At 42.6% G+C, this 17,474-nt stretch overlaps 1 protein-coding gene across 1 annotated transcript in view; it reads left to right on the forward strand.

The window, feature by feature from the left end:
* Window positions 1–17,474, forward strand: part of LYST (lysosomal trafficking regulator) — a 442,781-nt gene that overhangs the window by 220,105 nt on the left and 205,202 nt on the right. The window contains exons 24-26 of the mRNA XM_069954584.1: window positions 8,582–8,812; window positions 10,143–10,309; window positions 15,844–15,993. Coding sequence (XP_069810685.1) covers window positions 8,582–8,812; window positions 10,143–10,309; window positions 15,844–15,993 — 548 coding nt within the window. The remainder of the gene's footprint in view (window positions 1–8,581; window positions 8,813–10,142; window positions 10,310–15,843; window positions 15,994–17,474) is intronic.

Consider the following 17,474-nt stretch of genomic DNA (forward strand, 5'->3'; position numbering starts at 1 on the left):
AAGTATACAGCTCATTTCCATCCTCCTCCATATACAAGTATACAGCTCATTTCCATCATCCTCCATATACAAGTATACAGCTCATGTACATCATCCTCCATATACAAGTATACAGCTCATGTACATCCTCTTCCATATACAAGTATACAGCTCATTTCCATCCTCTTCCATATACAAGTATACAGCTTATGTACATCCTCTTCCATATACAAGTATACAGCTCATGTACATCATCCTCCATATACAAGTATACAGCTCATTCGCATCCTCTTCCATATACAAGTATACAGCTCATTTCCATCCTCCTCCATATACAAGTATACAGCTCATTTCCATCATCCTCCATATACAAGTATACAGCTCATTTCCATCCTCCTCCATATACAAGTATACAGCTCATGTACATCATCCTCCATATACAAGTATACAGCTCATTTCCATCCTCTTCCATATACAAGTATACAGCTCATTCGCATCCTCTTCCATATACAAGTATACAGCTCATTTCCATCCTCCTCCATATACAAGTATACAGCTCATTTCCATCATCCTCCATATACAAGTATACAGCTCATTTCCATCCTCTTCCATATACAAGTATACAGCTCATTTCCATCATCCTCCATATACAAGTATACAGCTCATGTACATCCTCTTCCATATACAAGTATACAGCTCATGTACATCATCCTCCATATACAAGTATACAGCTCATTCGCATCCTCTTCCATATACAAGTATACAGCTCATGTACATCCTCTTCCATATACAAGTATACAGCTCATGTACATCATCCTCCATATACAAGTATACAGCTCATTTCCATCCTCTTCCATATACAAGTATACAGCTCATTTCCATCCTCTTCCATATACAAGTATACAGCTCATGTACATCCTCTTCCATATACAAGTATACAGCTCATTTCCATCATCCTCCATATACAAGTATACAGCTTATGTACATCCTCTTCCATATACAAGTATACAGCTCATTTCCATCATCCTCCATATACAAGTATACAGCTCATGTACATCCTCTTCCATATACAAGTATACAGCTCATGTACATCATCCTCCATATACAAGTATACAGCTCATTTCCATCCTCTTCCATATACAAGTATACAGCTCATTTCCATCATCCTCCATATACAAGTATACAGCTCATTTCCATCATCCTCCATATACAAGTATACAGCTCATTTCCATCCTCTTCCATATACAAGTATACAGCTCATTTCCATCATCCTCCATATACAAGTATACAGCTCATTTTCATCATCCTCCATATACAAGTATACAGCTCATTTCCATCCTCTTCCATATACAAGTATACAGCTCATTTCCATCATCCTCCATATACAAGTATACAGCTCATTTCCATCCTCTTCCATATACAAGTATACAGCTCATGTACATCCTCTTCCATATACAAGTATACAGCTCATTTCCATCCTCTTCCATATACAAGTATACAGCTCATTTCCATCATCCTCCATATACAAGTATACAGCTCATGTACATCCTCTTCCATATACAAGTATACAGCTCATTTCCATCATCCTCCATATACAAGTATACAGCTCATTTCCATCCTCTTCCATATACAAGTATACAGCTCATGTACATCATCCTCCATATACAAGTATACAGCTCATTTCCATCATCCTCCATATACAAGTATACAGCTCATTTCCATCATCCTCCATATACAAGTATACAGCTCATTTCCATCATCCTCCATATACAAGTATACAGCTCATTTCCATCCTCTTCCATATACAAGTATACAGCTCATTTCCATCATCCTCCATATACAAGTATACAGCTCATTTCCATCATCCTCCATATACAAGTATACAGCTCATTTCCATCCTCTTCCATATACAAGTATACAGCTCATTTCCATCATCCTCCATATACAAGTATACAGCTTATGTACATCCTCTTCCATATACAAGTATACAGCTCATTTCCATCATCCTCCATATACAAGTATACAGCTTATGTACATCCTCTTCCATATACAAGTATACAGCTCATTTCCATCATCCTCCATATACAAGTATACAGCTCATGTACATCCTCTTCCATATACAAGTATACAGCTCATGTACATCATCCTCCATATACAAGTATACAGCTCATTTCCATCCTCTTCCATATACAAGTATACAGCTCATTTCCATCATCCTCCATATACAAGTATACAGCTCATTTCCATCATCCTCCATATACAAGTATACAGCTCATTTCCATCCTCTTCCATATACAAGTATACAGCTCATTTCCATCATCCTCCATATACAAGTATACAGCTCATTTCCATCATCCTCCATATACAAGTATACAGCTCATTTCCATCCTCTTCCATATACAAGTATACAGCTCATTTCCATCATCCTCCATATACAAGTATACAGCTCATTTCCATCATCCTCCATATACAAGTATACAGCTCATGTACATCCTCTTCCATATACAAGTATACAGCTCATGTACATCATCCTCCATATACAAGTATACAGCTCATGTACATCATCCTCCATATACAAGTATACAGCTCATTTCCATCCTCTTCCATATACAAGTATACAGCTCATGTACATCATCCTCCATATACAAGTATACAGCTCATTCGCATCCTCTTCCATATACAAGTATACAGCTCATGTACATCATCCTCCATATACAAGTATACAGCTCATGTACATCCTCTTCCATATACAAGTATACAGCTCATTTACATCCTCTTCCATATACAAGTATACAGCTCATTTCCATCATCCTCCATATACAAGTATACAGCTCATTTCCATCATCCTCCATATACAAGTATACAGCTCATGTACATCCTCTTCCATATTCAAGTATACAGCTCATGTACATCCTCTTCCATATACAAGTATACAGCTCATTTCCATCATCCTCCATATACAAGTATACAGCTCATGTACATCATCCTCCATATACAAGTATACAGCTCATTCACATCCTCTTCCATATACAAGTATACAGCTTATGTACATCATCCTCCATATACAAGTATACAGCTCATTTCCATCCTCTTCCATATACAAGTATACAGCTCATGTACATCCTCTTCCATATACAAGTATACAGCTCATTTCCATCCTCTTCCATATACAAGTATACAGCTCATTCGCATCCTCTTCCATATACAAGTATACAGCTCATGTACATCCTCTTCCATATACAAGTATACAGCTCATGTACATCCTCTTCCATATACAAGTATACAGCTCATTTCCATCCTCTTCCATATACAAGTATACAGCTCATGTACATCCTCTTCCATATACAAGTATACAGCTCATTTCCATCCTCTTCCATATACAAGTATACAGCTCATTTCCATCCTCTTCCATATACAAGTATACAGCTCATTTCCATCATCCTCCATATACAAGTATACAGCTCATTTCCATCCTCTTCCATATACAAGTATACAGCTCATGTCCATCATCCTCCATATACAAGTATACAGCTCATGTACATCATCCTCCATATACAAGTATACAGCTCATTCGCATCCTCTTCCATATACAAGTATACAGCTCATTTCCATCATCCTCCGTATACAGCTCATTTCCATCCTCCTCCATATACAAGTATACAGCTCATTTCCATCATCCTCCATATACAAGTATACAGCTCATGTACATCATCCTCCATATACAAGTATACAGCTCATGTCACATCCTCTTCCATATACAAGTATACAGCTCATTTACATCATCCTCCATATACAAGTATACAGCTCATGTACATCCTCTTCCATATACAAGTATACAGCTCATTTCCATCATCTTCCATATACAAGTATACAGCTCATTTCCATCCTCTCCATATACAAGTATACAGCTCATTTCCATCATCCTCCATATACAAGTATACAGCTCATGTACATCCTCCTTCCATATACAAGTATACAGCTCATGTACATCATCCTCCATATACAAGTATACAGCTCATTTCCATCATCCTCCATATACAAGTATACACCTCATTTCCATCATCCTCCATATACAAGTATACAGCTCATTTCCATCCTCCTCCATATACAAGTATACAGCTCATTTCCATCATCCTCCATATACAAGTATACAGCTCATGTACATCATCCTCCATATACAAGTATACAGCTCATTCACATCCTCTTCCATATACAAGTATACAGCTCATGTACATCATCCTCCATATACAAGTATACAGCTCATGTACATCCTCTTCCATATACAAGTATACAGCTCATTTCCATCCTCTTCCATATACAAGTATACAGCTCATTTCCATCATCCTCCATATACAAGTATACAGCTCATGTACATCCTCTTCCATATACAAGTATACAGCTCATGTCCATCATCCTCCATATACAAGTATACAGCTCATTTCCATCATCCTCCATATACAAGTATACAGCTCATTTACATCCTCTTCCATATACAAGTATACAGCTCATTTCCATCATCCTCCATATACAAGTATACAGCTCATTTCCATCCTCTTCCATATACAAGTATACAGCTCATGTACATCATCTTCCATATACAAGTATACAGCTCATTTCCATCCTCTTCCATATACAAGTATACAGCTCATTTCCATCATCCTCCATATACAAGTATACAGCTCATTTCCATCCTCCTCCATATACAAGTATACAGCTCATTTCCATCATCCTCCATATACAAGTATACAGCTCATGTACATCCTCTTCCATATACAAGTATACAGCTCATTTCCATCCTCTTCCATATACAAGTATACAGCTCATTTCCATCATCCTCCATATACAAGTATACAGCTCATTTCCATCCTCTTCCATATACAAGTATACAGCTCATTTCCATCATCCTCCATATACAAGTATACAGCTCATTTCCATCCTCTTCCATATACAAGTATACAGCTCATTTCCATCCTCTTCCATATACAAGTATACAGCTCATTCGCATCCTCTTCCATATACAAGTATACAGCTCATTTCCATCATCCTCCATATACAAGTATACAGCTCATGTACATCCTCTTCCATATACAAGTATACAGCTCATTTCCATCATCCTCCATATACAAGTATACAGCTCATTTCCATCATCCTCCATATACAAGTATACAGCTCATGTACATCATCCTCCATATACAAGTATACAGCTCATTTCCATCCTCTTCCATATACAAGTATACAGCTCATTCGCATCCTCTTCCATATACAAGTATACAGCTCATGTACATCATCCTCCATATACAAGTATACAGCTCATGTACATCATCCTCCATATACAAGTATACAGCTCATGTACATCCTCTTCCATATACAAGTATACAGCTCATGTACATCATCCTCCATATACAAGTATACAGCTCATGTACATCATCCTCCATATACAAGTATACAGCTCATTTCCATCCTCTTCCATATACAAGTATACAGCTTATGTACATCCTCTTCCATATACAAGTATACAGCTCATGTACATCATCCTCCATATACAAGTATACAGCTCATTCGCATCCTCTTCCATATACAAGTATACAGCTCATTTCCATCCTCCTCCATATACAAGTATACAGCTCATTTCCATCATCCTCCATATACAAGTATACAGCTCATTTCCATCCTCCTCCATATACAAGTATACAGCTCATGTACATCATCCTCCATATACAAGTATACAGCTCATTTCCATCCTCTTCCATATACAAGTATACAGCTCATTCGCATCCTCTTCCATATACAAGTATACAGCTCATTTCCATCCTCCTCCATATACAAGTATACAGCTCATTTCCATCATCCTCCATATACAAGTATACAGCTCATTTCCATCCTCTTCCATATACAAGTATACAGCTCATTTCCATCATCCTCCATATACAAGTATACAGCTCATGTACATCCTCTTCCATATACAAGTATACAGCTCATGTACATCATCCTCCATATACAAGTATACAGCTCATTCGCATCCTCTTCCATATACAAGTATACAGCTCATGTACATCCTCTTCCATATACAAGTATACAGCTCATGTACATCATCCTCCATATACAAGTATACAGCTCATTTCCATCCTCTTCCATATACAAGTATACAGCTCATTTCCATCCTCTTCCATATACAAGTATACAGCTCATGTACATTCTCTTCCATATACAAGTATACAGCTCATTTCCATCATCCTCCATATACAAGTATACAGCTTATGTACATCCTCTTCCATATACAAGTATACAGCTCATTTCCATCATCCTCCATATACAAGTATACAGCTCATGTACATCCTCTTCCATATACAAGTATACAGCTCATGTACATCATCCTCCATATACAAGTATACAGCTCATTTCCATCCTCTTCCATATACAAGTATACAGCTCATTTCCATCATCCTCCATATACAAGTATACAGCTCATTTCCATCATCCTCCATATACAAGTATACAGCTCATTTCCATCCTCTTCCATATACAAGTATACAGCTCATTTCCATCATCCTCCATATACAAGTATACAGCTCATTTCCATCATCCTCCATATACAAGTATACAGCTCATTTCCATCCTCTTCCATATACAAGTATACAGCTCATTTCCATCATCCTCCATATACAAGTATACAGCTCATTTCCATCCTCTTCCATATACAAGTATACAGCTCATGTACATCATCCTCCATATACAAGTATACAGCTCATTTCCATCATCCTCCATATACAAGTATACAGCTCATTTCCATCATCCTCCATATACAAGTATACAGCTCATTTCCATCATCCTCCATATACAAGTATACAGCTCATTTCCATCCTCTTCCATATACAAGTATACAGCTCATGTACATCCTCTTCCATATACAAGTATACAGCTCATTTCCATCCTCTTCCATATACAAGTATACAGCTCATTTCCATCATCCTCCATATACAAGTATACAGCTCATGTACATCCTCTTCCATATACAAGTATACAGCTCATTTCCATCATCCTCCATATACAAGTATACAGCTCATTTCCATCCTCTTCCATATACAAGTATACAGCTCATGTACATCATCCTCCATATACAAGTATACAGCTCATGTCCATCATCCTCCATATACAAGTATACAGCTCATTTCCATCATCCTCCATATACAAGTATACAGCTCATTTCCATCATCCTCCATATACAAGTATACAGCTCATTTCCATCCTCTTCCATATACAAGTATACAGCTCATTTCCATCATCCTCCATATACAAGTATACAGCTCATTTCCATCATCCTCCATATACAAGTATACAGCTCATTTCCATCCTCTTCCATATACAAGTATACAGCTCATGTACATCATCCTCCATATACAAGTATACAGCTCATGTACATCCTCTTCCATATACAAGTATACAGCTCATTTCCATCATCCTCCATATACAAGTATACAGCTCATGTACATCATCCTCCATATACAAGTATACAGCTCATTTCCATCATCCTCCATATACAAGTATACAGCTTATGTACATCCTCTTCCATATACAAGTATACAGCTCATGTACATCATCCTCCATATACAAGTATACAGCTCATGTACATCCTCTTCCATATACAAGTATACAGCTCATTTCCATCATCCTCCATATACAAGTATACAGCTCATGTACATCATCTTCCATATACAAGTATACAGCTCATTTCCATCATCCTCCATATACAAGTATACAGCTCATTTCCATCCTCTTCCATATACAAGTATACAGCTCATTTCCATCATCCTCCATATACAAGTATACAGCTCATTTCCATCATCCTCCATATACAAGTATACAGCTCATGTACATCATCCTCCATATACAAGTATACAGCTCATTCACATCCTCTTCCATATACAAGTATACAGCTCATTTCCATCATCCTCCATATACAAGTATACAGCTCATGTACATCATCCTCCAAATACAAGTATACAGCTCATTCGCATCCTCTTCCATATACAAGTATACAGCTCATGTACATCATCCTCCATATACAAGTATACAGCTCATGTACATCCTCTTCCATATACAAGTATACAGCTCATTTCCATCATCCTCCATATACAAGTATACAGCTCATTTCCATCCTCTTCCATATACAAGTATACAGCTCATTTCCATCATCCTCCATATACAAGTATACAGCTCATTTCCATCATCCTCCATATACAAGTATACAGCTCATGTACATCATCCTCCATATACAAGTATACAGCTCATTTCCATCATCCTCCATATACAAGTATACAGCTCATTTCCATCATCCTCCATATACAAGTATACAGCTCATGTACATCCTCTTCCATATACAAGTATACAGCTCATGTACATCATCCTCCATATACAAGTATACAGCTCATTTCCATCATCCTCCATATACAAGTATACAGCTCATTTCCATCATCCTCCATATACAAGTATACAGCTCATGTACATCCTCTTCCATGTAGTTGCAGATTTCTAGGTGTGTGGACGTAGATTTTAATAAACTTTGAAATATTAAAATCTTTTCCTTCTTTTTCATCCTAAACAGATTTGATGTTGATGAAATCCGATCTGCGAACCTTTTCAGGAAGTGGTGTATAATCCCGCTGCTGGGGCTGATCGAGAACTCCTTACACGACCCCGGCCTCCTGCACAACTCCTTCTGCATCCTGCTGCAGATTATTAATTCTTGCTCCAAAGTAGCGGACATGCTGCTGGACGGCGGCCTGCTCTATGCACTCTGCAACACTCTGGCCACCTTATGCGGGATTGAAACAAGGTGAGCCGCCTTTTCTGATGATCTGTGATCCGCTCCGGTAATTGCACCATCATCCGGGGCACTCCGCAAAAATCCGCACCATCATCCAGGGGCACTCCGCAAAAATCCGCACCATCATCCAGGGGCACTCCGCAAAAATCCCCACCATCATCCAGGGGCACTCCGCAAAAATCCGCACCATCATCCAGGGGCACTCCGCAAAAATCTCCTCCATCATCCAGGGGCACTCCGCAAAAATCCGCACCATCATCCAGGGGCACTCCGCAAAAATCCGCACCATCATCCAGGGGCACTCCGCAAAAATCCGCACCATCATCCAGGGGCACTCCGCAAAAATCCGCACCATCATCCAGGGGCACTCCGGCAAAATTGGGGTTTGTTTATTTTTTCCATATTAACCGATGTCAGAAAGTTTGTAAATTGCTTTTATTTAAAAAATCTCCACTTGTCCAGTATTTATCAGCTGCTGTATGTCCTGCAGGAAGTATTATATTCTCTCCAGTCTGACACAGTGCTCTCTACTGCCACCTCTGTCCATGTCAGGAACTGTCCAGAGCAGGAGAGGTTTTCTATGGGGATTTGCTGCTGCTCTGGACAGTTCCTGACATGAACAGAGGTGGCAGCAGAGAGCACTGTGTCAGACTGGAGAGAATACACCACTTCCTGCAGGATATACAGCAGCTGATAAGTACTGGAAGACTGGAGATTTTTAAATAGAAGTAAATTACAAATCTATAGAACTTTCTGTCACCAGTTGGTGTGAAAGAATAGGATTTTCGGTGGAGTACCCATTTAGATTGGAGACAAAATATGTCTGTAGTAGCATAGTGTGTAATTCCCCCGACCAACACCTCCACATAGTGTCTACAAGTACCCCCCCCCCCACTCACACACACAGTGTCCCCCCCCCCCCCATGTACTTATGTAAATTAGGACCTTAAAGGAGCAGTCCTGCGAAAGACAGTAGGCATGCATGGCGGGTGGGGGGGGGGGGGTATAATAAACAAGTGCAGCGCTGCCTTACTGCTCCTGGGTCTCCTTCTCCAGCAATGTCCCGGCTGATGGGACACCATTCCGCTCACTGATTGGCTGAGCGGACAGTCTATCAGCCTTGATATTGGAACACGGGAACAGGAGTTCTGGCGGGGGTCTGGGAGTCTGTGATGTGGCGCCTTCAGGGCACAAGGAGAGGTAAGTATCGCTTGTGTAATATGTCACCTCCCCCCCCCCCCCCCCCCCCCACACACACACACTAGACAAGCTCCACTTCTGCTGGACTTGCCCTTTAGGTGGTGGCTTGTCTTGATGTCTTCCTCCTCCTGTCTTGCAGCGTCTCCCCTGATGAGTATATCTTGCTGGCCTGTGACCTGCAGCAGCTGCTGATCGCCGTTACCATCCACTCCTGCAGCTCATCTGGCGCTCAGTATTTTCGGATTGTCGAGGATTTGATCGTGATACTTGGATATTTAAATGAAAGCAAAAATCAGAAGCTGCAAAGTAAGAGGTTCAATGTGTTGAAGTGTCTGTGCCCGTGGTGGCGTTGGGGCCCCTCCTTGTGTTTATTCTGGAGCGTTTAGCAGCATCTTCTGCCATCAGCCGCTTCTCCAGCGTCTGGGAGAAAATCTCCATAAAAAGTTCCTCTTTATTATAATTGGGTTTAAGCATCACATCGATGTGTGAGAGTGCGGAGTGCCTCCTCAGTCCGGGCAGGGTACATGTTATACCAACAACATCAGTGGCCCCACCCCCAGGAAGGCGGGCTTACAATCACATGGTCTTATACAAATTGTATGCACTTCTAATACAATATACACTCATACCTCTGTTCTCCAGCACAATCCGTTCTGGAAGGCGGTCTCAGGACTGAGAGGTTCTAGAAACAAGATAGGAAATAATCAGATTTAAGTTAATTGTTCTTTGCCCTCCATGGGTGCAGAGTGCCCGGCCCACAGAGTGTAAAGAGTTAAGTGGTGATGCAGTAGCATCATCATTTAACTGCTCTGGGTGTACAGTAGGAAGCAGTGCATTGCTTGCTGCAGGAGCAGGGAATCCTTGGGCCCCGCAGCTGAGCCAGCTCATTTTGCCAGCCAGGCAGGGCTTAAAGCGTAACTCATTTCAGGGTCATTTTTCTGAAAACATTAAATATCAATAGTACAAGCGATTTTAAGAAACTCTGTAATTGGTTTTATGTACTAAAAGAGTTTCCTTCTGTAGTGAAAAAGCAATCTCCCAGCCTCCCCCCTCACATCAGATGAAGCAGGATTTCTGTCTCCATTATGTGGCTATGGAGAGGGGAGGGGCTGTGAGGAGTGAGTGAGCACGGAGCAGTCCTGCACAGCACAACACCCTGCAATCTTCTCTCAGTAAGTTCATAGATAAGCACTGACCTTTCTGACACCTGAATCCAGCGTTTTAGGTGCCCAGAGAGTCTACAAACAGCTGACCTTCATGTCACCTCTTCCTGCTCCCTCATCTCCCTCAGCCCCTCCCCCCTTCATAGGCTTACAATGGAGAGAGCAGAGCCCGTCTTCACTGGCTTCTCTGTAATGAAGACGTGTTTGCCTGATAATGCACAGATAAGGAGTCAGGGGGGGAGGCTGGGAGATTGCTTCTTGAGGACAGAAGGAGGCTTTTTTGGCTGATGAAACCTATTACAGAGTTTCTTAAAATCGCTTATACTACTGATTTCTGCAATAAAAAAAAAACATGACAGTTACACTTTAAGTGGTGATGCTTTGCACCCCTATAAGGAGCAGAACACCAGAAGGATGGCTGTTTTTCTCCTCTTCATGTGTAGTGCCAGCTTACGTGATCATCACTCATGTGACCATCATTAGAGTCTGCAGTACACATCAATACACCGCCAGGAGTGGTAAGTGACGCCACCAACTAAGCTTCACCATCTAACTCCTGCCTGGTGGCAGCAACAGTACAGCCCACTCATGCAAAAGCTTTTCACTCTTGAGTGGGAAACCCCGTTTAGAACACAGATTGCCTTCTTCATGAAGAGATTCTCCACGCCTGTACACAGTGGTGCACGGACCCATTTTATAATTGTTAGCTGGACTGTGATGGTCCCCCGGTTAGTTTGGAGGTGAGACCCAAGGCGTCACTGTAAATCAGTACAGTTAGAAATACATTGAAATTGCGTTCTTATGTAAACATTTAGGCAAAGCGGTGTCCGTGTCAGGTCCATGACTGGGGATGTGGGCCAAGCCAAGAAGCTCCAAAAGGAAAGAGGTCCCATCTGCAGACGGCTGTGTCAGGGTTATTGCCCCTTTGCTAGTGCCGAGGGGTCAGCTGGCTGGTAAAAAGCCTATTGGGTCCAAGGGATGAAGGGGCAATAACCCCGACACAGCCGTCTGCAGATGGGAAGTCTTTCTGTTTGGAGAGGTTGTTCGGCTTGGCCCACATCCCCAGTCATTGCTCTAAGACTCCTAGATGGAAGGATATTTTGTATGTCTTTCCAGGATTCCCATTGGAGCAGAAATGGTCTGTAAGTCTCCACACATCCTTATGGCCGACTATAATCCCTGTAAACATTAGTATCCACAAAGCGTCTTATAAAAAGGACAAGTCTTCTCCTCTACTACGACAAGGAGTTCGAAAACCTGTATAGCAGGTTATGTTGGTGACAGATTGGGTCAGTGCTGGGGGGATCAGCATAGTGTGTAGATAGCAGTGCTGGGGGGATCAGCATAGTGTGTAGATAGCAGTGCTGGGGAGGATCAGCATAGTGTGTAGATAGCAGGGATGGGGGGGATCAGCATAGTGTGTAGATAGCAGTGCTGGGGGGATCAGCATAGTGTGTAGATAGCAGTGCTGGGGAGGATCAGCATAGTGTGTAGATAGCAGTGCTGGGGAGGATCAGCATAGTGTGTAGATAGCAGTGCTGGGGAGGATCAGCATAGTGTGTAGATAGCAGTGCTGGGGAGGATCAGCATAGTGTGTAGATAGCAGTGCTGGGGGGATCAGCATAGAGTGCAGATAGCAGTGCTGGGGAGGATCAGCATAGTGTGTAGATAGCAGTGATCAGCATAGTGTGTAGATAGCAGTGCTGGGGAGGATCAGCCGACTATAATCCCTGTAAACATTAGTATCCACAAAGCGTCTTATAAAAAGGACAAGTCTTCTCCTCTACTACGACAAGGAGTTCGAAAACCTGTATAGCAGGTTATGTTGGTGACAGATTGGGTCAGTGCTGGGGGGATCAGCATAGTGTGGTAGCTAGAAGTGCTGGGATAGCAGTGCTGGGGGGATCAGCATAGTGTGTAGATAGCAGGGATGGGGGGGATCAGCATAGTGTGTAGATAGCAGTGCTGGGAGGATCAGCATAGTGTGTAGATAGCAGTGCTGGGGAGGATCAGCATAGTGTGTAGATAGCAGTGCTGGGGAGGATCAGCATAGTGTGTAGATAGCAGTGCTGGGGAGGATCAGCATAGTGTGTAGATAGCAGTGCTGGGGAGGATCAGCATAGTGTGTAGATAGCAGTGCTGGGGAGGATCAGCATAGTGTGTAGATAGCAGTGCTGGGGAGGATCAGCATAGTGTGTAGATAGCAGTGCTGGGGAGGATCAGCATAGTGTGTAGATAGCAGTGCTGGGGAGGATCAGCATAGTGTGTAGATAGCAGTGCTGGGGAGGATCAGCATAGTGTGTAGATAGCAGTGCTGGGGAGGATCAGCATAGTGTGTAGATAGCAGTGCTGGGGAGGATCAGCATAGTGTGTAGATAGCAGTGCTGGGGAGGATCAGCATAGTGTGTAGATAGCAGTGCTGGGGAGGATCAGCATAGTGTGTAGATAGCAGTGCTGGGGAGGATCAGCATAGTGTGTAGATAGCAGTGCTGGGGAGGATCAGCATAGTGTGTAGATAGCAGTGCTGGGGAGGATCAGCATAGTGTGTAGATAGCAGTGCTGGGGAGGATCAGCATAGTGTGTAGATAGCAGTGCTGGGGAGGATCAGCATAGTGTGTAGATAGCAGTGCTGGGGAGGATCAGCATAGTGTGTAGATAGCAGTGCTGGGGAGGATCAGCATAGTGTGTAGATAGCAGTGATCAGCATAGTGTGTAGATAGCAGTGCTGGGGGATCAGCATAGTGTGTAGATAGCAGTGCTGGGATAGCAGTGCTGGGGGGATCAACATAGTGTGTAGATAGCAGTGCAGGGGGGATCAGAATAGTGTGTAGATAGCAGTGCTGGGGGGATCAGAATAGTGTGTAGATAGCAGTGCTGGGGGGATCAGCATAGTGTGTAGCTAGCAGTGCTGGGGAGGATCAGCATAGTGTGTAGATAGCAGTGCTGGGGGGATCAGCATAGTGTGTAGATAGCAGTGATCAGCATAGTGTGTAGATAGCAGTGCTGGGGGATCAGCATAGTGTGTAGATAGCAGTGCTGGGATAGCAGTGCTGGGGGGATCAACATAGTGTGTAGATAGCAGTGCAGGGGGGATCAGAATAGTGTGTAGATAGCAGTGCTGGGGGGGATCAGAATAGTGTGTAGATAGCAGTGCTGGGGGGATCAGCATAGTGTGTAGCTAGCAGTGCTGGGGAGGATCAGCATAGTGTGTAGATAGCAGTGCTGGGGGGATCAGCATAGTGTGTAGATAGCAGTGATCAGCATAGTGTGTAGATAGCAGTGCTGGGGGATCAGCATAGTGTGTAGATAGCAGTGCTGGGGGGATCAGCATAGTGTGTAGATAGCAGTGATCAGCATAGTGTGTAGATAGCAGTGCTGGGGGGATCAGCATAGTGTGTAGATAGCAGTGCTGGGATAGCAGTGCTGGGGGGATCAGCATAGTGTGTAGATAGCAGTGATCAGCATAGTGTGTAGATAGCAGTGCTGGGGGATCAGCATAGTGTGTAGATAGCAGTGCTGGGATAGCAGTGCTGGGGGGATCAGCATAGTGTGTAGATAGCAGTGATCAGCATAGTGTGTAGATAGCAGTGCTGGGGGGATCAGCATAGTGTGTAGATAGCAGTGCTGGGATAGCAGTGCTGGGGGGATCAGCATAGTGTGTAGATAGCAGTGATCAGCATAGTGTGTAGATAGCAGTGCTGGGGGGATCAGCATAGTGTGTACATAGCAGTGCTGGGAGGATTAGCATAGTGTGTAGATAGCAGTGCTGGGGGATCAGCATAGTGTGTAGATAGCAGTGTTGGGGGGATCAGCATATTGTGTAGAAAGCAGTGCTGGGGGGGGGGTCAGCATAGTGTGTAGATAGCAGTGCTGGGGGGATCAGCATAATGTGTAGATAGCAGTGCTGGGGGATCAGCATAGTGTGTAGATAGCAGTGCTGGGAGGATCAGCATAGTGTGTAGATAGCAGTGCTGGGGAGGATCAGCATAGTGTGTAGATAGCAGTGATGGGGGGATCAGCATAGTGTGGTAGCTAGAAGTGCTGGGATAGCAGTGCTGGGGGGGATCAGCATAGTGTGTAGATAGCAGTGCTGTGGGGATCAGCATAGTGTGTATATAGCAGTGCTGGGGGGATCATCATAGTGTGTAGATAGCAGTGCTGGGAGTATCAGCATATTGTGTAGATAGCAGTGCTGGGGGGTCAGCATAGTGTGTAGATAGCAGTGATGGGGGGATCAACATAGTGTGTAGCTAGAAGTGCTGGGATAGCAGTGCTGGGGGGGATCAGCGTAGTGTGTATATAGCAGTGCTGGGGGGGATCAGCATAGTGTGTAGATAGCAGTGCTGGGGGGATCAGCATAGTGTGTAGATAGCAGTGCTGGGGGGATCAGCATAGTGTGTAGATAGCAGTGCTGGGGGGATCAGCATAGTGTGTAGATAGCAGTGCTGGGGGATCAGTATAGTGTGTAGATAGCAGTGCTGGGGGGATCAGCATAGTGTGTAGATAGCAGTGCTGGGGGGATCAGCATAGTGTGTAGATAGCAGTGCTGGGGGATCAGCCTTGCACACTTAATGTTATACGTGTGAGGGACGTTTAGCCGGTGACAATGAAGCAGTGCATGATGGAGGATGTTCTTTTTGTCTTTGATGAATAAGCCGGTATTCCTGATGTTTGCAGATATGGCCGTCGTCATGCAGTTCAGGATTTTACACTCCGCCATTGAGTTCATAAAAACAACTTCAAACCAAGACACCCAGACGGCTGCAAGCACCTATCACTTCCCTCAGGCGGCTCACGCTAAATACTCAAAGAAAAAGAGTACTGCAGGTGAGGAGCTGATCGTGAATGATGGCCAGAACCTTATATACATATGGAGATTACTTCTGTAGAAAAATATCCAGGACTTATCAGCTGCTGTATGTTTTGCAGGAAGTGGTGTGTTCTCTCCAGTCTGACACAGTGCTCTCTGCTGCCACCTCTATCCATGTCAGGAACTGTCCAGAGCAGGAGAGGTTTTCTGTTTCAATATATTTTATTGAATTTTTGTCAATAAGTTTTTTTTTTGCAAACAAAAGTATAACAAGAGTACATCGAAAGTACAACAGATAAAACAGTTTTCACACATGAAATAAGAAATATAGCTAAGGTAAAGTTAACAATAACGTAACATGTTTAAGATAGCATATCTATCAAAATATGCATGAGGATATAGTGAGTTTGTATGTGATATCATCGTATATGTAATTATAGCTTATTCAGAAGACAGATAAGAAAATAAACAGAAAACTTAAGGTGAAAAACGTGGACTAGGTGTCCATAACGACCACATCTCTCTAAATTTTTTTATTGTATTGTTGCCATAGGCTATAGCCTCCTCGTATTTATAAGTTCTATTTAATTCTTGTACCAGTTCCGTTTTAGTAGGGATGTCGGATGTTTTCCAACGTCTGGTGAGTAGTAATTTTGCTATTGTCGTAATCAGGCAGAATAATATCCTGTGTTGAGGCACAATGTGCTGTATTCCTAGACCAAGCAGTACTAATGGAGGTGTGATGGGAATTGGATATTTAAAGATCTCGAGAATCAAATCTGAAACCTCCGACCAATAATTTGTCACGAGAGGGCATCTCCACAGAATATGAGTCAAAGATCCCTCAATGCCGCAATTCCTCCAACACAACTGCGACACGGATGGGAACATACTATGTCATCTCAGAGGAGTATAATACCATTGTAGTCTAGATTTAATGTTGTTTTCAACATGTGAAACACAGTGGACAGCTTTGTCAGGCCAGTAAAATGCTTGTTTCCAGTCGTTTTCAGTAAGTGGGATATTTAGGTCTGATATCCATTTTGCAAATGGACCTGTAGGTTCAAATGTTACCAAGTTGCCCAACAGATTGTAAATATGTTTTATACCTTTCGGTTGTAGTTTAAATAATTGCATAAGCTCAGTACTGTATTTTAGTGAGGTGTGTTTCTTTGACATGAGATATTGTCTCACTTTTAGAAATTTATAGAGATCTTCTTTAGGTAAGTTATAAGAGTTTTGTAAGTCTAGATATGTGTGGAGAATGCCCTCTCGGAACAGCTGGTTTACCTCTAACAACCCCTGGGTCATCCAATTAGATTGTCAATTGTGGGAATAGCAATGTGAAGTATGTCCAATGGCAGGTGTGGCAAGATAATATTTTGCCTTGTCCCTATAGCAGTATGTGAAATGAGCAGTAGAGGTTTTCTATGGGGATTTGCTGCTGCTCAGGACAGTTCCTGACATGGACAGAGGTGGCAGCAGAGAGCACTGTGTC

This window comes from Dendropsophus ebraccatus, chromosome 15 (genome assembly GCF_027789765.1).
Source record: "Dendropsophus ebraccatus isolate aDenEbr1 chromosome 15, aDenEbr1.pat, whole genome shotgun sequence".
NCBI classification, from domain to species: Eukaryota; Metazoa; Chordata; class Amphibia; order Anura; family Hylidae; genus Dendropsophus; species Dendropsophus ebraccatus.